Source organism: Camelus bactrianus, chromosome 23 (genome assembly GCF_048773025.1).
Source record: "Camelus bactrianus isolate YW-2024 breed Bactrian camel chromosome 23, ASM4877302v1, whole genome shotgun sequence".
In the NCBI taxonomy this organism is placed as follows: domain Eukaryota; kingdom Metazoa; phylum Chordata; class Mammalia; order Artiodactyla; family Camelidae; genus Camelus; species Camelus bactrianus.
Window position 1 is genome coordinate 27060794 of NC_133561.1, and position 22780 is coordinate 27083573.

The window sequence follows — 22780 nt, forward strand, 5'->3', positions numbered from 1 at the left end:
AAGTGAGGACTTCAGACACGCTAGGACACATATGTATAAGTAATTTTTAAATACAGCTACAGTTTCCCAGCAAACTCTTCAGTCACCCATTTCCAAGTGACTGCTTAGAATCTAAGCCAGACTTTGATCTTTAAAACAGCACTTAAGCCCTTGTATGGCCTGGCCCAGACCACCTTCCGGCCTCCCTACCCCCTCCCCACAACACCCCAACCCCTGCTCTGGGCTCGAACCACAAGGACCTCCTGTGTGTTCTCCCTCCTGGAGTATGCCCTGCTCTTTGAAGATGCTTTTCCCTACACCCTCTGCCTCGGCACTGCCTCCTGGGGAGCCTACCCGCCGGCTCGCCCACCAGGGCAGCTCTTCCTCCACTCCTGGGTCAAGTGCCCTGTGACACACACTGGAAGGACCTATGTGGCTCCTTCCGGGCTGCTATACTTGTCTAGATACGTGTATGATCTTCCACAAACAGCTCTCTGCTCCCAAATTCAAAGCTCTGGGAGAGTGGGAACTGCATCTCTTTTTGCTTATTACCGAGTTCCAAGGACTGGGCAGGCTTTCTAGCTCAGAGCAGATACTAAAACGATCTGATGGATAAACGAGTGGATTCCTGCACTGAGAATGACTGATCTCACCCATGTGGTATTCACTTGCTTGGTTTAACTCAGACTTTCGCGGGGCCTGACCTTGCTCCTAAAAGCAGCATTTCACAAATGGGGAAACTGCAGCAGTGATATGAAAAAACCCGCTAGTCAAGTCACATAGCTAGTAAGGGCCAGAGCTGGCTTGGCACTTGGCAGGGGCTACAGTCAGCTCCACCTTTTCATGCCCATCCTGTGGACACACCATCCATTACCAGGTGATCAAAGGAAAATATAGGAGAAAGCAAGCTCAAGGTTCTGGCCCTCAAGGAGCTTATATATAACTCATCAAACCCATGAGAAAGCAGAATCCCAGGTATCTCCTTTTTAAAAAAAATCGGCGTTTACCACTCATTCTGCTAACATCCAGATAAACAAGGCGGCAACAGAGAGTATAATGTTGACGACAACAACAATGAACAATTATGAAGTGCTTACTCCATGCTGAGTGCTATTTTAAGCACTTTAAATATAGTATATCATGTAATCCTCAAAAAAAAAAAAAGGCCCATGTAGAAAGTATTATTACTAATACTCCTGTGACAGATGAGGAAAGCCAAGCACACAGCTGTCAAGTTGGTCAAGGAGTCAACAGTGATGCAAGCAGCATCCAAACCCAGGCAGCCGGACACAAAAGCCTGAGCCCCAAGCCACTGACCGTGACCGATGAGACGGCAGAGCGCCCCACAGCGGGAAGGGGGCACCTAAATCTTGCAGGGGAGTCGGCAAGGGCTTTACAAAGGAGGTGACCTCTGAACCGGCTTCTGAGAAGGCCTATATGGGAAAAGGGAAGCAAGCACATACACAAAGAATAAAGAAAATGAATGATCCAGTCTTGTTTGGGGAATGAAAAAAAGCTTACTACAATCACTCACGGGCTGAGGGTTAAGTGTGGAAAAGGTAGTTGAATATATGGCTGTGGAAGGAGGAGAGATGCAAATTAAAACTGCCTTTTGTTGGTTTGTCTGAAAACTGTGTTTTAATTCAATATCCCTGGGGGTGGATTGAGGGGACAGACTGGAATGAGGAAGAAAGTTAAGGTGAGGTTCATGATAAAAGGGAAGTGGAAGACGGCAGGGGACTCAGTGATGGTGGGCACAGTAGGAAGGAGGAAAACAGGGTATGTTCAGTTAATATTTAACAGGAGGAAATGACAGAACTTCAGGGACCAAAATGGGGGTTGTGGGGGGAGATGAAGAAGGTCGTTTCCAGACCAATCCCTGGTTTCCACCTTGGTTAATGTGGGTGGAGTGTCACTCTCTAAGATGGGGGGAGAGCAGCGCTGGGACAAAGTAGGTGATGGGAGGGGGAAGAGTAGATAAGGAGCTCCACTGGGGCCAGCTGAAGGGCTAATATGACGGACAGTGATCTTTCAAGTACACAGGCAGAAATAAAATAGAGCACTCAGCATCTCTCTGAAGGAAGTAGGCAAGTGGCATTATCATCTAGACCAGTGTTAGCCAAGACAATGTTCAGTGATGGAAATGTTCATTGTCCGGTATGACAGCCAATAGCTACATGTGGCCAGTGAGCACTTAAAATGTGGCTAGTACAACTAAGGAACTGAATTTGTCATTTTGTTGGATTTTAATCAATTTAAATAAATAGCCACACATGGCTAGTAGCTCCTGTATCGGAGAGCACAGATCTGGACAACAGAGGTCACTCTCAAATAATAAAAACACCAAAGTGGCTCATCAGAGGCTGCTGAGGTTGGGAAGAACCTTAGAGTTTATCGAGTATAATTCTCTAATTTGACAAATAAGAAAACCAAGGCCCAAATGGGAGAAGTGACTCGCACAAAATCATTGCAGCACAAGAGCGATAAGGCGGACGAGAGCCGTGGCCTTCTGTGCTGGATCCAACGCCCTTCCTCTTTCACAGGCTGCTTCTGTTCCTGATGCAAAAATAGCTGCAGTTTTGTTTAATTCTGGTGTGTGGAATCGACGCAGCGCGTGGGCAAAGCCCAGGGAAGACCATGCACTCCCCCTGCTGAGCGAGTCATCCCAAACAGCACTGGGGAAGCAACCGCGTATGATGCCGTAGCTGCAAATAACAGAACTCACTCGAGTTAGTTTTAATATGAAAGGAATTGATTAAAGAAGAGTCAGCAGCCTGTACGATCTCTGAAAGAGGGTCTCAAAGCCAGGTGTGGAGGCTCTGCAGTCAGTAACTGTTACAAATTACACCAGCACCGGTCTGCTGGGGACCGGCTGTGCCTGCCCCTGGGCTCAGGGAAACGGCTCCCATCACCAGAGCTGAGGCAGGGGCTCCCCCAAGAAATCTTTCCCTCAAAGCCGGAGGCCACTGCTGCCTGGCTCACCGGCAGGCACTCCACGGCCCCCTCCCTCCACAGGCCATTCTCATTAGAATCTAAACAGACAGGAGGAGGAACCTGAGACCCTCGCTGCAAGGAAGGGAAGCAAGTTTCCGGCTTCTACCTGGTGCAGAGTGCCACAAACCAAAACAATCCCCAGGCATGAGGAAGAGAATTTTTTAAAAGGCACCACCACAACTTAAATGTCCTGTGGAGGAAACAGCCCATCTGCACTGGTTTAAGACCATGGATCTTACCACCAGTCCCGCTCAGCAGCAACCCTGACTAGGAGCTTTGTACATTATGTCTATACACTGCAAATTCTCTCAATTATTTCACCAGCGGCTCTGCAATGTTTTTAAAGGATACATTCATTCAGCGGAACATCTGTATTGATAGATCCTTTACACGTGGTGGGAAGGGAATTATGCATTTCAACTCTCGGAGCGTGAAGAAATCTCTTCTTTTTTATTCTTTTTTTAATCTGATTTTCTAATAAACTCGATAACAGCGCAGCCATGAAGATGAATAATTCTGCAGTTTTTCCGCAAAAGCAGCAAGATGGAAAAGAGTGGATCTGAGACATCTTCTGAGAACTACATGGGGCATAATCCCCTTCCATCCTAAAATTCTCCAAAGGAAGACGCTGTGAATGCTATCACTAACTATAGCGAACGTGGTGGTGGACTCTGTGGGACTCAAAGGAGGTTAAGAACTACCCTGTGACTCATGAAGCTCAAAAGTCAAATGTTTTTTAGCCCAGAGGGAAAGCCATTTCAAAACAGTTCTGCTCATTTCAGAATTCAGCAAACCCTGAATTCACACATCACTGAAGTTTGCTGCCCTGCGACAATTCAAAGACTCTCCAAACCATGGTGGAATCCCAAGTCAACCTTCAGAACAACAAAAGACACCACGAGATAATGAATACAGTTCCCTGTGCGACACAGCAGGTATCTTGTAGTAACCTATGATGTAAAAGAATATGAAAAGGAATACATGTATGTATATGTATGACAGAAACGTGATGCTGTACACCAGAAATTGACACAACATTGTAAACTGACTATACATCAATAAAAAAAATTTTTTAATTAAAATAAAAAGACACTATGAGAAATGAGCAGCTGTCCCATTCTACCCTCTCTTTCACCAGAACGAAATCATTCTTCAAAAGCGCACATGCTATTTCATACAAACATTGGTGTTGGTACAGGATTGAATCTGCACTGTATACAAATGCCATTCCCTAAGCAGGATCTGTTTGCTGATGTAAAGGATATTATCTTCTAATGACTGTATTAACTCCAGAGATCTTCTCAAATAGCTTTAGGGCCATGCCCGAGGCTCACTGTCTTTTTCTATTTGCCTCAGTAGTATCCATGGCATGATCCTTCCACTTCGCATTTCTGCTAGTCGGGACAGGGTATCAAACACTCTCCTCAAGACAAAAGTAGTGGCTCCGATGCACTCATATATGAACTTTAGAATAAAAAGGGAAAGTGATAGTAAAGAAAATTTATTTTGCTGTTTTTTAAAAGTTAGATTCTTATTTGAAATGGGTATTTGAAATGGATAACTAAATATAAATAAGAAATTATAGAAAATAAATTATAGCAAATAAGAAAACACAGGTGAATATTTTTTTCACAAGCATAAGTGTAAGAGCAATCATAAAAGGAAAACTGACAAATTTCACGCTTTAGACAACACGGAAGAGGACGTCTCCAGGTTTTCTTTTGAAAGTCATGATGGCATCCCGTCTTGCTTGTAGTTATTGCCCAACCCGAGGAACTTAGAAGTGGGCAGGTGGGCAGATACAAAGCAATTATACCTTTCATCAAAGGGGTGGGGCTGGCTACAACTCCAGGGAAAATGAAAAATGCTTCAGTCAGCAAGAATCAAACCAAACATCACTAATCGCTTCTTGCCAAAACTTACCAAAGCTAAATTTAAAGAAGCCACCCTATTATCTAAAATGAAAGAGCTGTTTTCTCCTGTAATCTTTTTTCATAGACTGATCACTTTTTTCCTTTCTCTTTTGTAGCATCACATTAAGAACTCTAGGCAATACTCTTCTGCCGAGGCTATGCTGAAGTGCGTTGTGATTACTGTTTCCTGAAAGTCTTCCCTTTGGTTTGTATAAGATGTGGAAGGATTGAGCTCACTGAATTTTCCCACAGTCGTCATAAAACGCCAATACCGAAAATGCTCACACTTCATTAAATGTGACAGCTCCTTCCTGCCGCACAGCCCAGTGAGACCCTCCTACAACTTAAAAGGAAACATGTCCCTCCACGCAGTTGCCTAGGCTAAGATCACAGATAGGGCTCTTGGCTTTGTGGAAATTTATGTCATTCCAGAGAAGCTGACATTACTTCCATCAGTATAAAAGATGCAGCTGATTAATTTCAGGCACGCTGCTGTTTCTTTCATGCCAAATGCTAAGCATTCAATATAGCCCAACAACCCAGAGTACAAGTTAAGAGTCTGCTGGAGCCAATACACGCAGTTAATTAGGAAAAAAAATCTATGCCAGACTCACCATATGATCCAACAAACCCACTCCTGGGCATATATCCAGAGGGAACTCTAATTCAAAAAGATGCATGCACCCGAATGTTCATAGCAGCACTATTTACAACAGCCAAGACATGGAAACAACCTAAATATTTGTCCATCGACAGATGACTGGATAAAGAAGCTGTGGTATATTTATACAATGGAATACTACTCAGCCATAAAAATAATAAAATAATGCCATTTGCAACAACATGGATAGACCTGAAGATCATCATTCTAAGTGAAGTAAGCCAGAAAGAGAAAAATACCATATGATATCACTTACATGTGGAATCTTAAAAAAAATGACAAAAATGAATGTATTTACAAAACAGAAAGACTCACAGACATAGAAAACAAACTTATGGTTTTTTACTGGGGGTGGGGAGGGAAGAGGGTGGGAAGGGATAAATTGGGAGTTTGAGATTTACAGATACTAACTACTGTATATAATTTAAACAAGTTTCTTGTGTATAGCACAGGCAACTGTATTCAATATTTTGCAGTAACCTTTAATGAAAAAGAATACAAGAATAAATATATGTATGTATATGTATGACTGAAACATTGTGCTGTACACCAGAAATTGACACATTGTAAACTGATTATACTTCAATAAAAAAATAATTTAAAAATCTATGCCAATTTCTCCAACATCTCCTCTTTTACCAAGGGAAATATATTTTCTTCTCTTGGCCATCACAGAGTGAGAAGGATTCCTCAAACACAACCCCCTCCTTCTTCCAACCCTCTAAGGTTCTCTCCAGTGACACACTTCTAGGAAAATGCCACTGCCCTTCAGGGTCACTAAGTCATTGCCTTTGTCTCCTCATTCCCCTGGCAACCATGTGCTGCTTCTTTCCACCAAACTGAAACCACTTACTCTAAGTTTAAAGGGCACTTAAGAATTTCTGTTGGCTAAATACAAGAGTTCTTCCAATTACAAAGGAAAAAAAATCCCCACTCAACGCCCGTCCACCAGCTGCCCAGTCTTTCCTACCTCCCCTTCACAGCTTACTTTCTTTAAAAAGTTGTTGGCTACCATTCCCTCACCTCCATTTTCATCATACCCACACCATCTTCAACCCAACTTCCAGGTCCAAGTGCAGGAAAAAACAGTTCTCACTAACGTGCCCAGTGATAAACAGTGCTCAGTCCCCACCAGGTGTGACCTCCCAGACCAGGAGCAGGAAAGATCCATTTTCTAAAGAGAGCTGCAAAAAAAGGGGTGATATCCCCACCCCATCCTAGGATGACTAAGAGATGGAGAACTGACTGCCCCCACTAGCCACCTCCTCCACCCCATGCCGCACCCCACCCTATACACAAGCTGGGAAGGGGGCAGAGGAGGAGACTCGAGTCCTTACATTCTTGGCTTAGTGAAGAGTGCTGTCATGTCTTTGGAGGGCAGTGGGTGGGATGGGGGACAGGGGATGAAGAGATGTCATCACAGAGACCGGACATGTCTGCAAGAAGAGGAGACTGAACTCTCATTCCCCAAGTGGATAAGCAGTGGGCGTGCTGATTTGCTCTGCCCCTCCCAGAGCAAAGGAAAGGAAAACTACAGGAAGACGGCAGGGCAGGAAGAAGCCTCAGGTCTGCTTGGTTCACAGAACGACTGATTGAGATGCCTAGTTAGATCACCTCACTAGTACTCACCCAAAAGGGCCCCCTACCAGGGCCAGGGGATCCCAGCACCAGTTACATTAGAGACATTTAACCCCTCCCTCTGCCTATGGAAGACACAGAGTCCAGGAGAAGGACAGGGAGGAGGGGTCCCAGAGGCAGCCCACCCCTCCTCCTCACTTCCTGTTGCTCAAAGGACACGGCTAGCAAGTGATAAGCTCAGGAAAAGCTTTAAATCCAATGTCTATTTTTCTCATGGTGGTATTCCCAGACATGCCCAAGCAAGGGGCACATGGAAGGCTTAATGATTATTTGTTGAATAAAGGAAAAGCACCTTCTTAATTGTAACTCTCCTTGTCTTTCCTGGCTCATTTCCTCATCCAGTCACTCCTACACAAATGTTTGTTGAAGGTTAATTATATATAATTTAATTATGGAAAGATGATTAAGACATGTTCCCTGCCCTCAGCAAAGTTACTAGAGAAAATAAGTACAAACTTGCATCCACCACAGAAATTCTGTGAACAACAGCATGGGAGTGATACCAAGTACTGAAGACACTACCTCAAAAAATCCAAACTATTGCCCAGATCGGTTTAGATACAGAATTCTCATGCCTGCCCTTCCCATGACCACTGGCCCTTTATCCCTCCTGCTAAACTACATTTACCACTTGATGTGTTAAGGTAGCAGTTTACATACCACCATCTGTGTGTGATATCCTGGAGAAAGCCAGGATAATCCATATTCCCTGGGTCTGGGGGAGACAAGGAGATTTCAATGCACAGCCTTGGATGGAGACTTAGAGAGAGGACAAGTTATGGATGGCCCTTCTTGGAACACCGCCATATGCAATCTGGCATAGAGGAAATGCTGCTGGTTTAGGACCAAGGTGAAGCCAGTGACGTACATTTCCCCTCAGAGAGCATCTTACCCACGAGGAGATGGTCATGCATCATGGAGAACTTAACCACCGTAACAGCTGCCCAGAAATCACATGTGATTTAAAGGATTGCTGATTAGCAGACTCCTAGAATTAACTACCATTTAGAGCCATGTATTTGCAGAAATCAAATCACTCTGCATGACTTCTGGTTTCCTTATAATCTTTAGCTCACAATCCTTCAGCAACCATTATTGCTTCCCACACATATTTTTGATGGTTATTTTTAATGACCATTTTCCACCATAATTAGAATAATAAATACACGTTCAGTATAATAAAAAAATCTAGAAAATTTAGCAAAGTTTATAGCAGGAAAAACATCACGCATATTCTTACCAACACTGTTAATATTCTGGTATATTTCCACTTAAACTCTGTTTGATTTAATAGCTATTTGGAATTAATGTGCCCCATAAGCCAACTCTGGTAAAAAATCACCAATATACTAGGATATAAACTGCCATCTGTAATCTCTTTCAATTAGGAACAAAGTTATATCTTCAATGACTATTAAACAACCAGTTTAGTTTAAAAAGCTTAAATTCAATGGAGAGAAAATTGGTTCAGAGAGTTGTTTAATGTAGGAATGCAAGCTGGCACTCTCTGCTTTTCTATTTGCTTTTCCCAATCGTTGGACAGCTATCATTTCAGATATAAATCCCTTTAAACATAAATTCCCTTGATTGTTTAAAAGGATACACATGTGTGATTCTGGGAGGCACAAAAAGCAGTGCTGGTCGTGCTTTCTTGACAAGTTATTTACAATTGCCATTATTTATCAAGATACTTAAACATGGATTTTATTTTCATCTCAGTGTTCCGTAACAGACCTGCTATTCAATGATAGCTCAAAGAAAAGTTGTTGGCTTACCTGATTAAGAAGTCATGCAGGCCAACGTCAAAATACCTGTTTAAGGGAGACAAAGACAGGCATATCAAGGGAAGACATTTACAGCAGTGGTGGACTTGACAAAAAAATCGACAATTTACATTCAGAGCATGGTGAATACACAGATTACTCCATGACCAGTGGTTCTCAAAGTATGCCACAGCAGCGTTACCCGGGAACTTGCTGGAAATGCAACTTCTCAGGCTCCACCTCAGACACGCAAACTCAGAAAATCTGGGGATGAGGCCCAGCAATTAGATTTAACACGCACACCAGGTGATTCCGATGCAGAACTACTGCTCTCTGATAGCACACATGTCTCTCTCTCTCTAGAAACAAAGGCCACAAGAGTGAATTTCACCACTTTTCCAAAAGAGGAGTCTTTTTATAACACTCGTTTGAGTAAATGTTCATTTACTCAAAAATAAATGAAATATGGTTTTCCTTTGGGGAGAGATCATTGAGGATTTTTTACTCTTTAATGCAGGTACTAGAGACTGAACCCAGGCCCCTGTGCTTGCTAAGTACACACTCTACCACTGAGCTACACCCTCCCCACTAAGTGAAATATTTTTTTGGGGGGGTGGGAGGTAATTAGGTTTATGTATATATTTTTAAGGAAGTAACTGGGGATTGAACCCAGGACCTTGTGTGTGCTAAGCATACACCACTTGAGCTACACCCTACCCCCTGAAATATGTTTTAAAAACACAAAACTACACTGGCCAAAGGGAAGAACAGGGGTGGGGAAGGGTCAGTTCTGTTCCTCCCTCTCCTCCAGGACACAGCCCTGAACTTTCCCGCGGAGAGAACCACCCGCCCCATCTGAGACGGCTCTAGCAGGGACGGGAGAAAGCCGTTCCATGTGCTCACTGGTGAGCCTGTCATGGTGCCTGGGCCTCACACCAGGCATCCAATAAACCCTGGGCAGCGGTGGACCCTTTCAGGCACACCTCTCCCAACGCCACCAGACTGGCTTAGTCCATTGGAACGGCACTGCCCCGGTTTCCCTAATGAGCACGCTCGTTCCCCCTAAACCTCCAACCGCTCAGCCCGTGTCCGTCTCCCACCTTTGGGTCCAGCTGTGAGTGGCCTGAGTCATCATGCTGCTGCCCACCAGGTATAATCGCCACTGCTAACACCCCGATGGCGGTGGTTACGTACCTGGCGTCCCAGCCAGCTATCTGCCCAGAGAAAGCCTGGGTTCATCCTGCGCTACAGGCAATGAGCAATGCACACAGAAATGCACCCGAGCGGGGTTTGACTGCCCAGGCCCTGACTGTCCCTAGCTTCCAGGTCCACCCTACCCCGTCTCTGGAACATCTCAGCACATCCAGCACCTCACACCCTGTACCCCGACATACAGCAGGTGATTACTGACATCACAAGGATTCCTTGTGGCATACCTTTAAATGACAAGATTCTTTTATGTACTCGGGCATCTGTTTACAGATTACAGACACGGGGGAGGTGAGAATAGAGACACGGAGCCAAAATATGAGGGACCTCATTTACTGTATCACTTACTTGAAATAATGATAAAATTCAGGGAAAATCAAATTCAAGATACATAAATTCCATTTACTCCTAAGCCTTCTGAACAGAGCTCTGGAGGAGATACACTTGCAGGGATAGCTGATTTGTTTCACCTGGTTTTACATGGATCCAGATGAGGTCAATTCCTATCGTATTTAACGCAGATTAAAAAAAAAACAAAACAAAAAGCAGAAACAGAAATGATCCCTCCTCTCAACCAAAACCAAGGCTACATTGCTCAGCCAGAAAAGTAAATCTTCAAACGACAGATAGCAATTGTTAAGTCCGCCAGAACTGCAGTATGGGAGGCAGAAGTATGTATGAAGTAAAACAAAGATTTCTGCTTCCGTCACTCACACAAACCTGTTCAGTCTTTTCAGTTATATAACAGCTACAGAAAGCATCAGACTCTGTTGCAGGAATCAGAGGCTGAATGGATGTGGAAGGAGTCACAGAGACCTTAGGTATAGAGGTGGGGGAGGGGAAGAAGCCCCCACCACCCCCGAAGGAGTCATGAAAATCCTAATTACAGAAATTATTATTTGAGTATTTAGAAGGTGGCAACTACTATGTTTGGTACTCACCGACACGCGCAGTTACCGTAGGTGTTGGCATCCCTGTTTATCGGTGAAGGAACAACACTCCAGAGGCTAAGTAACTGGCACAGAGCTCACAGACAGCAGAGGACAAAGCTGGGAGTCAAACTGAGCCCTGAAGCCGTGAAATACGTGCTCTTCCCCCTAAAAGCACGGCTCTCGCCGCCTCTCATTATTACTCATTGAAAGTGGCTGTTGATTTTCAATAAATGAGCCCTTTCCGCCCCCACCTGATTTCTGCTTCTCCAGACCTGGCTGCCCGGCTCCAGGCGAGCCCACGTGCTGCGCTCCCTTTAAGCACACCTGCTCTGCAGGCAGCATCTCCCGCCTCGGGTCTTAGTCAGCCCGGCTCTGGAAAGTTCTGTGAATTCTCTGGGCTTTAGCCTCCCGTTTGGGAAAACGGAGAGGTTGTGAGAATTAAGTGATAAAATACAGATACAGGGCTTAGCACAGCGCTTGATACACCATGAGGACTCAGTAAATAGTAACCTCCTTCCCTCCGATTTTTAAGAGTTGTTTTAATGGGAGCCCCATTCCCAGTAACTCAGTGGGAGCAGCAAGCCGCCTTAAAAAAAAGGGTAGAAGTTGTCTTCCAATGCAGCCCAGAAAGAGAGGCCACTCAATCCAGGGCCCTGGCAGAGCCAGAGCACTGGAGAAAAGGTCAGCACGGCTGGAAAATCTGAGGGACGGGCACAGAGCTCAAGAAACGGGCAGAAAAGCAGGAAGAGCATTTGTTCCGTGGGGTCCTCACCAAGAGCCTTGGGGCTGAGTGAGAGTGGGCTGGGTGGGGCGGGGCAGGGAGCCTCCTCCCACCACCCCCACCCGGAACTCGCACCTTATTTGGATATACTGGTACATACCAGTACATACCAGTGCATGTCCAGCTTCACCAGTAACTATGGTCTCCTATGAAATTTAGGGTCTAAATGTACAGAAGTGAAGGATTGTGAAAACATGCTGTGTTTCAGACTATTTCTTCTCATGCCTGTGTGATTGGCTGAGAATGGAATTAGGGGCTGGGACAAGTGGGGGACCTTAAGGATCCTTGTGACAGGTAAGCTGATTAAGAATGCAGGAACCAGAGCCTGCCACCAAGCAGATTCTCAATCATTATCTTTTGAGTAAATTAACATGTGGATCACATGCTGTCATGAGTGCCTGCCTAGGCACTCGGCACAGTAGACTGCAGGCAGAAGATGCTCAAAAGTAATTATTTAATATATCACTCTTATGTGTAAATACATTAAATAAACACCCACAGGGAGAAATGGGCCTTCTCTTCTGAAATAAGATAGCTATCAAACTACAGCACAATTATTCTTATCACTGTTGAAGAAAGTAACCTCTCATGGCTACCAGCTCACAATAGGCCAAGGTTTCCTTCTGAGAAGACATAAGAAGCAGTGGTCCTGTGCATACTATTCTTGCTTCCTTCCGGAAAATAAAAACAGGAAATCTTCTACACATTATTTTATATAAAATAGATAAACAACAAGGACCTACTGTATAGCACAGGGAACTATACTCAATCTCTTGTAATAACATATAATGGAAAAGAATCTGAAAAAAATATATATGCACGGATATGCATAACTGAATTGCTTTGCTGTACACCTGAAACTAACACTATAAATCAACTACACTTCAATAAAAGACAAAATATTTTAAAAGTAGGAAATCTGTGTGCATACGTGATATGAACATTTTTGTTGTCCAAGCATCAACTGATATGCAACAGCTTGATATACAAAAAGGAACTTTTGAACCCTTATTACCTCCCTCCCTTCCGAAAAAAAAAGTCCTTAATCAATCAATGAATCAGAAAAAAATCCCGGGGAACTTTGAAGAAAAAAAAGGAACTTTTGAACAAGCTGCAATATCCTAATAAGGCAGTGAATTTCCCACCCCGAGTTCAAGCATGGGTTAAGAGGGTGTTTAGAGGAGACTAGAGCGACAGCCAGAAAACCGGAATGGATGAACTTAAGGCTCCACCTGGCCTCAGGCTTCCGACTCCCTGCTTCAGCCACTTTCAGGAAGCGTCTCTAAGTATGAACGCTCACTTCCCGGGCAGCAGCTCTCGTCTGATAACCATCAGCAAATTAGTAGACTGTGCCTGGGCTAATGCTTCCGTGGCAGCCCTGATGGTTTATTCATTATGATTCTGACTGCTGTTCCTGTTGAGCTTCAGAGTGTATCCCAGTTAGGCTCCCAGCACCTGCCAGAGGGGTCCTGCACTTAGGTTTACTCCTGGAGCACACAGCATCCGCTTCGGACAGAGAAGGGGTCAGGCCCACTGCTGGCAGTCTTAAGTGGGTAGGCCAGGGGACCCAGGTCAAAGTTCACAATAACTTGCATGTGTATGAGGTAAGAAGTAAATGTACGCATGCGCTAGTAGCATGCGGCAGCATTATGAACAACACGCATGCGCAAACAGCATGAGTCAGCATTATGAACAACACGCATGCCCGGGCGTTATAAAAGGAGAAGTGCGAACACCCGCACGCGCCATCTGCTTGTACCGTAGTAAGGTGCTGTTATGCTCCATGTCGGCCCCACGCGCCTTCTTCCAGTCGGGCAGCGCACCTCCTTGAATCCCTCTTCGGCCTCCTGTGGCTGACACCCACACAGCATGTCGGCGGCAGAACTCGTTCCAGAACCCACAGTTGGTTCCAGGATTTGCTCTGCTCTGCCAGGCTGCCTGCCTTTCAGGGTCCTGGTCCTTCCTTCCAGGCTGATCTTCTTTAGACTTAGGGACTAAAGAAGAAAGGAACGGTGCACCAGAAGCTACAAATGCCACCTAACCAGTGAGGTATGTTTTAGAACCACCGTGGTATGGCCATCTAGCCTGACACACGCAGGGCAGTGTCTCTGTGAAGTACCATATTCACCCTCAGTCTTTGCCTCGGCTTCTTCAGTTTACAACCCTCACAGCTTTTCATCTCCAGACTTGTCCATCCCATGAGTGGGCTGCCAAGGTCTAGCTCACACTCCTACCTGGAAGTCTGAAGACTGACTTGAAGGGTTGGAGGTAAAAACTGAATCAAATCACTACGAGAATAAAGTTCGTAACTAGACTCGAGAAGCCCTGATTAGTTCTGACTGGGCTACCTAACAATTTCAAAGTGGAGGAGAGACTTTTAAGTTTATCTGCTGTAACCTCCTCACTTGACAGAGTAAAGACATAGATAATAAGGAAGATGAAACAGTTTGAAGCACAACTAGGGGCAGAGCTGAGGCTAATGGTCAGGTCCCCTAGACCCCAGTTCTTTATTCAAAATGTCACAATGCTGCCCTCCTGTTGGTCTCAATCAGAGTCTTTATTTTCCGAGAACGTACAGGACACAATACTTGGAAGGGGCTTCCTGATGACATCACGTAACAACTGGCATCAAGTCATGCCATCTTTATCTCCACCTGGAAAAGTCACATAAACAGAGTCTGCAGGATACCATTCCCTCACTTTCTTATGTTTTTCCAACACCTGGTTCTGTCTAAATCTTACCTGCATAGAGATTTGAGATTCAGAGCATGCACAGTCGGGGATAAAAAGTGATGCCGGGGTAAAGGGGAAGAGTGAAAGTGAATTTAGGCCAGTAAGACTCCAGGTGCCAGACCAGAGCCAAGTGAAGAGAGAATGTGATGGAGAGGAAGCAGGGACAGTGGGTGTAAGTAACTCGCATGTGTTGTTTATACACGTACATGGTTCTGAAGTTGGAGTGGAGAGGGTAGCAGCTTCAGCAGGATAAGACAAATGAGGTGGTTTTTTGTTTATCTAGGGGGAAAGTTTCCACTGTGACAGGTGATGAGTGCAGAAGCCAGGAGATTTAGCAGAGGGAGGACTTTTAACCGAGTATGAGACAAAGCCATCGGTTGAGAGAAAAATGGTTAAGAGTGATGTGCTAGACATTCGCTGCTTTTCTCCGCTCACCTGTGTGTTTGAGGGGAGGCCTGACATCCTTCTGGGGACTAACAGCTCACCCACCGTGTCCAGTTCTAGCGAGACAATCAGTCCCTGCTCCTGCCTCCCCCAGGAGCATAGGAAAGACACCCAGGCTGCAATGAGATTCTTGTTCTCAGGATTATATTTCAGGATAAAGATAGACAGGAAGACAAAAACAAAAAAACAAAAAAAAAAAAAACTGAGGCTGACTCACCCCAGATGTCGCACCTGGATATATCCATAACACTTTTCTCATGTGGCCACAACAAATTCTGTTAAAGAAGCAATTCTCTGCTTCTTTGTTCTGTTCTATTCTTGATGCACAAGCCCTCGTCCATTAAAATAATGACAAATGTCTCTTTAGAGCTCTACATGTACAAAGCACTGTCATAACATTTCTTAACAAACTGTAAGGAAAGTAGGGCTTGTATATTTTGCCATTTGCCAGCTAGAGAAGCCAACACAGGGTGCCTAACAGGGCCTGGTCCACAGGCTCAGTAAATATGTGAATGAATGAATAAATGCATGAATGAAGGTTAAATGGCTAGCCAGCAGTTACATAGTTAATAACTGACCCAACTTCAACTTGAACTCAGATTTCCTCATTAAAAACTCAGAGCAATTAAAGTAACATATATTAAAATAATGCCATTTGCAGCAACATGGAAGGACCTGGAGATTGTCATTCTAAGTGAAGTAAGCCAGAAAGAGAAAGAAAAATACCATATGATATCACTTATACGTGGAATCCTAAAAAAAAAGATACAAATGAACTTATTTACAAAACAAACAGGCTCACAGACATAGAAAAGAAACTTACAGTTATCAGGATGGGGGAAGTGGTGACAAGGGATAAATTGGGAGTTCGAGATTTGCAGATATAATGACTATATGTAAAATAGATAAACAACAAGTTTATACTGTAGAGCACAGGGAACTATATTCAATATCTCATAGTAACCTATAATGAAAAAGAACATGAAAATGAATATATGTGTATATATGTATGACTGAACTATTATGCTGTACACCAGAAATTGACACATTGTAAACTGACTATATACTTCAATAAAAACATTTAAAAATTTAAAAAATAAAAAAATTTAAGTAACATATATTATAAGTCAAATGAGATGCTTATCGAAAATTGTGTTTGTAATTTCTGGACTAGGACAGATTTTTGTTTGTTGTTCTTAAGAATAATACACTGGCTTTGGGAGCCTGAAATGTAGTAATAGCAGATATTAATTGCTAAGGTGGCACTATGGAAGAGGGGTCCCCTCACATCAATAAAATTAAAGCACCTACTGATGGGACGGACAGGGTCTTGTAAAAAAAAAAAAATCAAACCAAACCTCACCCCCCAAAACAAACACAGTGTCCAGCAGCTCATGAAAAGAGTATTGACATCACAACAGCAGGAGAGGCATGCAGCAAGGGCTTCCCAGAGGAGGTGATGCTCTTGCTGGGTTTTGTAGGAAAAGTAGAAGCTGGCCAGCTTGGGGAGGGAAGTACTTGCCAGGTGGCATGTCAATTCCATGGGACTTAGGCTCCTCCCTGGAAGCCAGCTTACTAGGACCCCAAAGAACAGCACGCTGGGTTGGAATCTAAAGTGTTACTGACTGGGAGGGGAACTGGCCCCAGAGCCATGGGAGATAGTGATAGATGAACCCTTCTTTCTTCCAGGCAGCACTTGCAGTGATGATGCCCAGAAGGCAACCAAAAACAGCAAGATAGAGGGAGAGAAATCATATCTCTGATGGAACTGCTGATACGGTCTCGCTGATCCTTATGCCCAGGTTGCCTTTGACAACCCGACTACTGAATTATCTCCAAGCAGAGAATGAGAACATCTGACTTTCGCCTTTTATTCCCCCCTCAGGAAAGATTATATAGTGATATGAGCCTCGGCTTCTGTTTATAAAGTAAACTGGGCCCAAGATACTCAGCATTTCGGGAACCGCAATAAAGTAGGTCAGGTCTCAAAAGGCTGGGACTGAGAACTGGGTAATTAAACAAGTCAATACTTAGCCCCAAAATGCCACCGTGTTACAAGAATTTAACACAGAGCAAATGTTAACACAATCTTAAAAGCTGAAAAAAGTTTTCTCAGTCCATGTATATTTACAATCAGTCATCTGATTAAAATCTCATTCCACTGTACAGCATGTCTCTTGTGGGCACCACATTACAGTGAGTGATTACTCATGATATGTGCTTGATGAAGCTGTTCATTATGGCTTGAAAAACTGCACCACATGATCGTTTCAATGATCTGGTTTCACCCCTCAGAATAGTCGGAACATTTGGTTCTGCCACCATTAGTAACCTAAGGCCAACAGGTTTGAAAAGACAGAAATGAGACTCAAGTGTGCCCAACTGGGGTGAGGTGCACTAGTTCGTCTTCTTTTCTATACTGAAACTAAAGATCCATTACCATAATTAGAATTCAAAAAAATGGTCATTACATCCAAAAATGATACTTGATAATCAATTTTTAAAATAAATTTGATGTTAGTGTCATTCTCACTAATTTCTTTTTTCCATAAATACAACTGATTGATTTATTTAACATTTTTGTTGAATTATAGTCATTTTACAATGTTGTGTCAATTTCCAGTGTAGAGCACAATTTTTCAGTCACACATGAACATACATATATTCATTGTCACATTCTTTTTCACTGTGAGCTACCACAATATCTTGTATATATTTCCCTGTGCTATGCAGTATAATCTTGTTTATCTATTCTTCATATGCCTGTCAGTATCTACAAATTTTGAAATCCCAGTCTGTCCCTTCCCACCCCCCTGTCCCCTTGGCAACCACAAGTTTTTATTCTATGTCTATGAGTCTGTTTATTTTGTATTTATGTTCTTTTTTTTTTTTTTTAGATTCCTTTCCCTCTTCAGTTTTATTTTCATACTAATTATATATGGGAGCCTTGATAAGAATGTCCTATTGGTATTTATTCACTACTAAGACATAAGCAGAGTTCTAGGGTTTTAAAACAATGGGTCCCCAAATCTTTGCACCCTCTCCTATGCTCACTAATTCTAGCAAAATTTCTTAATCTCTCCTTAGGCATCTCTTTCACCTAGAGGGTTCCAGCTAATCAAAGTGAATGTGATCATTTTTCCTTCTGTAACTTTCTAGCAAATTCTCCCTCATTGAAATTCAGAAGAAGAAAAAAATTAAAGTGGTTATACAGCAACAATCTGTCAATAAGAGAAGAACCCACACTGCAATCCAGCAGAGACAGGTGAAGGGAGTGGGGAGCGGGGACCCGAGGGGCACAGGTGAGGATGGAACTCTGTCGGGCTGTGTCATGTGCCAGGCCTGAGGCTGGGAGCAGCGTGATACAGACGGTCTCACCGGAACCAGATAGGACATTCTGCACGGGGCTGGTGAGCACAGTACAGCCAGGAAGGAAAAATCAAGGGACAGCAAGACAGAGAGCTAATACACACAAAAAGCTCGTAGCTTTTCATAAACCATCACGCAAACCTTTGCTTTTGTTTTTCATAGTTAAAATGCCAAAGCCAGGTCAGTGGGCCAAGCCTGGAGCAACTCTGCTGGCGGTCCTTCGTTCAGAGTGTGTTCTAGACGGAGAGAAAGGCATTTCATACGGCTGACCAGCGATGCTGCCTGGTCTGTGAGGGCTCTGGCCTTCAGGAATATACATACAGGTTTGAATCTCAAGAGACCTTCAAACGTCTCTGCAGTCCTCAACCTGCTCACTCAAGCCGTCAGGGGGCCACATTCATGTTATGAAAATTAAGTCCATCTCCCCCTGGAGGTTACCAAAAATGAGATGGGCTTCAAAGGGGAAAAAACTTACTTCAAGAAATAGAAATTATATTATAAATAGTCTCTAACATTCTAAAGTTCACAAATTTCAAGAACAATTAAAATTTACAACATTTAATAGAAACACTGAGAAAAAGTAGCATCTTGTGTATATTATAGCACAAACCTTCATCTTCTGAACATAAGCACATTCAAGAAAATAAAGAATTTAATTTCCTCCTCTTCAACAAATATGTATCTAGCCCCCACGCTGGGCCAGTGACTGGCAGGTGCTGGGAACAGTCCCTGCTTACACAAGTTTACAGACTAGGGAGGCAACTGATACACAAATAATGACAGTGTGCCCAGCATGCTGGGGGAATACTTCTTGGAGAACTAAAGGACCCCTGTCCCTGGAAGGCTGCTGAGAGTAACAGTCCTCTGACCCTCCCCTGTGACTGGAAGATGAAGAAGACCCCAGCAAGTCAGAAAAGACCTGTGGCTGCAGGCTGACAAGCAGTGGGAGCTCTCTGAAGCACAGACAGTGAACAGCAAACCAGGAGGCTTCCCTGCAGTTTTAAGTGAAAAGCCAGTGGCCATATGTTTTTACTTACTGGTGTTTTCTGCTGGTCCCTTAACTGGAGACTTCCTAGCCTGCTTAGAGTCTACTAGTGCTTCAAGGAAAATTTCTTCTTTTTCAGTCACTTAACGCTAATTTTTTAAAAATCCACCCGAAAAGCTAAAATGGATTTGTTTTTCACAGTAAGGTATATTAAAAGTCATATCTATATTTATTCTGTAAGATCCCTTTATATAAGGCACATCGTTATGTATGTAATAGGCCCTCTACACAAAACATGAAAGTTCAATTATAAACTTACATCTTTGCCTACCTAAAGGTAAACCCCCTTCATCTACTGGTAAAATTTCTTACAAGCGCATTACTCAGCCCACACCCACGGGCCAATAAGCAAGCAGAAAAAAAAAGGCAGAAAGTATAATTACTCTCACAAACCCAGACAGTATATTGCACAAGCCACACAGTTGTGCGTAAAGTACGGCCACAGATCTGAAGTGAGAGCCCACCGACAGCGGATGTGCTGGCAGCTGACCAGATGGGTGAATGACGCAGCACTGCAGAAGTCAGACAGGGGGGCGATGAAAGGACACAGTGCAGGCTCATTTTATTTATGGATAAACAGACCTGCATAGCCCGTTTCGACTTCAGTTGTATTGTTTCATTGTAAAAATCACTGGTGTTCACAGTCACGGTCTGAAAGTCACTGGTAATTAACCATGGGTGTAAAAGAGCACCAATTGCAGGGCTTCTGGGGTTTTGGGGGTTTTTTTTGTTGTTTTTTTTTTTTTTTTTTTTTTTTTTGCTTAGTTTTGTTTTGGGAGAGGTAATTAGGTTTATTTATTTACTTATTTATTTTAATGGAGGTACTGGGGATTGAACCCAGGGTCTCGTGCATGCAAAGCATGTGCTCTACCCCTGAGCTACACCCACCTCCCAATAGCAGAGCTTCTTAAATGGGCTTCTGCCAGCTAACGGACCACTCTGCCCAATAGCACAGAGTACTAGCCACTGCAGAGCAGTGTTTCTTAAACCCTTTTTCACGTGACCCACATTAAGAAATGCATTTTGATGTCATTTTAAGTGAAGTAAGCCAGAAAGAGAAAGAAAAATACCATATGAGATCGCTCACATGTGGAATCTAAAAAGAAAAAAAAGAACATAAATACAAAAGAGAAACAGACTCACAGACATAGAATACAAACTTGTGGTTGCCAAGAGGGAGGGGAATGGGAAGGGACAGACTGGGAATTCGAAATTTGTAGATACTGACAGGCATATGTAGAATAGATAAGCAAGGTTATACTGTATGGCACAGGGAAATATATACAAGACCTTGTGGTAGCTCACAACAAAAAAGAATGTGACAATGAATGTATGTATGTTCATGTATAACTGAAAAATTGTGCTCTACACTGGAAATTAACAACATTGTAAAATGACTATAACTCAGTAAAAAAATATTAAAAAAAAAAGAAAAAGAAATGTACTTTGTATCTCAGCCCAGTATTCACCAATATGGAGGGAGGCTATGGTAGCCAGGTTTCAAGATGGTCCTCAATGGTTCTCGCCTCCTGGCAATCACACTCTTCTGCAGCCCCCACTGTGCCAGGACTAGTCTGTGTGACTAATGGAACAGAAGAGAAACATGGCAGATGTGATGAGAGTAGGTGATGGTAAACAAGACTGTGGCTTCTGACCTGGGGATGCTCTTTTGTTCTTGCTCTCAGATCATGCGCTCTGGTGGAAGCTAGCTACGATGTCCTGGGTAGCCCTAAGGAAAGACCCACAGGACTGGGAGCTGAGTCTCCAGCCAGCAGGCACAAGAGCGAGCTTGGAAGTGGACCTTCCAGCCCAGTCAAGCCTCCCGATGACTGCAGCCCAGGAGGACAGCTCATCTTCAACCCAAGTCAAACCGTTCAGCAAGGCAGCTGCTGGCCCCCAGAGATAATAAAATACTGGTTGTTTTAAATTGCTGTTTTGGGGTAATTTGTTATACAGGAATAGATAACTACTACAGGCATCAGTTTCAAGAAATCTGACTTACTTTTACTCTGAGCAATTCAGTGATGCTTTCTATTCCTTATTTTTCAAAATGCTGTCTGCAACCTACTAAAATAATTATGACCATAATAGGTCGTAACCTGAGTGATTTTTTTTTCTGCTTTTACTTATATTTGCAATTTTTTTTTTGCTCAATTTATTTCTGGGCCATAAGTTTTTATTTCTTCACTTTCTTCTGGGATATCTTTTTCTTCTGGTTTAGGAACAACTTGCTCCTTCTCAGTAAGGATCATCTCAATGTGACAGGGAGAGCTCACGTAAGGGTTGATCTGACCATGAGCTCTGTGCACCCTGCACCACATCCTGGGAGCTTTGTTTACCTGGATGTGCTCAATTACCAGAGAATCTACATCTAAGCCCTTAAGCTCATCATTCCTCTCTGCATTTTTGAGCATGTGCAGTAAAATTCATCACTCTTTTTGGGCCATCGACCCTGCACCCAGCCACATTGTTTTGTGGGCACACCTACCAACTCCACCATTGTAACGACAGAATGGCACACATTGCTTCTGTAAAGTGATATCCTTCAGATACTTGGTGGCTTTTGGATATGCACACCCTTAACGGCCTGGGCAATTTCTTGAATGTTCTTAAAGTGAACACGAAGATTTGAACCTCTTGATTTGCATGACTTTGTGGGGTTTAAATAGTGAGCCATTTTTAGAGGTCATCTCAGGCCACCTACCGGAAAAGCTGTGATTTAATAGATATTAACAATATACCAATCTCTGGAACCCCATAAATACACACATACACATATAAGTATACATGCATATACGTGTGCACATGGATATAGATGCAGATACAGATGCAAGAGAGGGAGCATGCGTGCCAACAAACCACATCTGTATCTAGTATTTCCATTGCTTCTCACAATAACTCCGATAGCAAGACCAGGATTAAAATCCCCACTTTACAGATGAGTTAAAAATGTTGCTGGGGGAGAAAAAAAAAGTGCTGGACAAAAGCTATTTAACTTCCCCAAAATCAAAGTACTAAGAACAGCAGAACTGAGCCCCTTCTGATTCCTGGCTATTTTTCCAGATATAATCCATTACACACACTTTCTAATCTATTATGTATTTATTTAAAAACATTATTTCCACTAAGTACTTATTATGTATTTATCTTAAATGTTATATACGACGTGTATTTATATTAAGTTTGTACTCTGTTATATAAATATCTTCCCCGACTTTCATTTAGTCATCTGGGACGCCACACTCTCCTGGCTCTCCTCCTGACTCACTGGTTGCTGCTTTTCAGATGCCTTTGCTGACTCCAACCTCTAAGGTCAGAG

General features: G+C 43.3%; 1 protein-coding gene and 1 non-coding gene across 18 annotated transcripts in view; both read right to left on the reverse strand.

Moving 5' to 3' along the window:
• HHAT (hedgehog acyltransferase) overlaps positions 1–22780 on the reverse strand; it is a 300160-nt gene that overhangs the window by 138084 nt on the left and 139296 nt on the right. For all 17 annotated transcript variants that reach the window (XM_074351883.1, XM_074351882.1, XM_074351874.1 and 14 more), the window contains one exon: positions 8961–8996. In XM_074351883.1, the coding sequence (XP_074207984.1) occupies positions 8961–8996 (36 nt within the window). The remainder of the gene's footprint in view (positions 1–8960; positions 8997–22780) is intronic.
• TRNAA-UGC (transfer RNA alanine (anticodon UGC)) lies at positions 20278–20353 on the reverse strand. The gene has a single exon. It is a non-coding gene; the product is annotated as a tRNA-Ala (tRNA).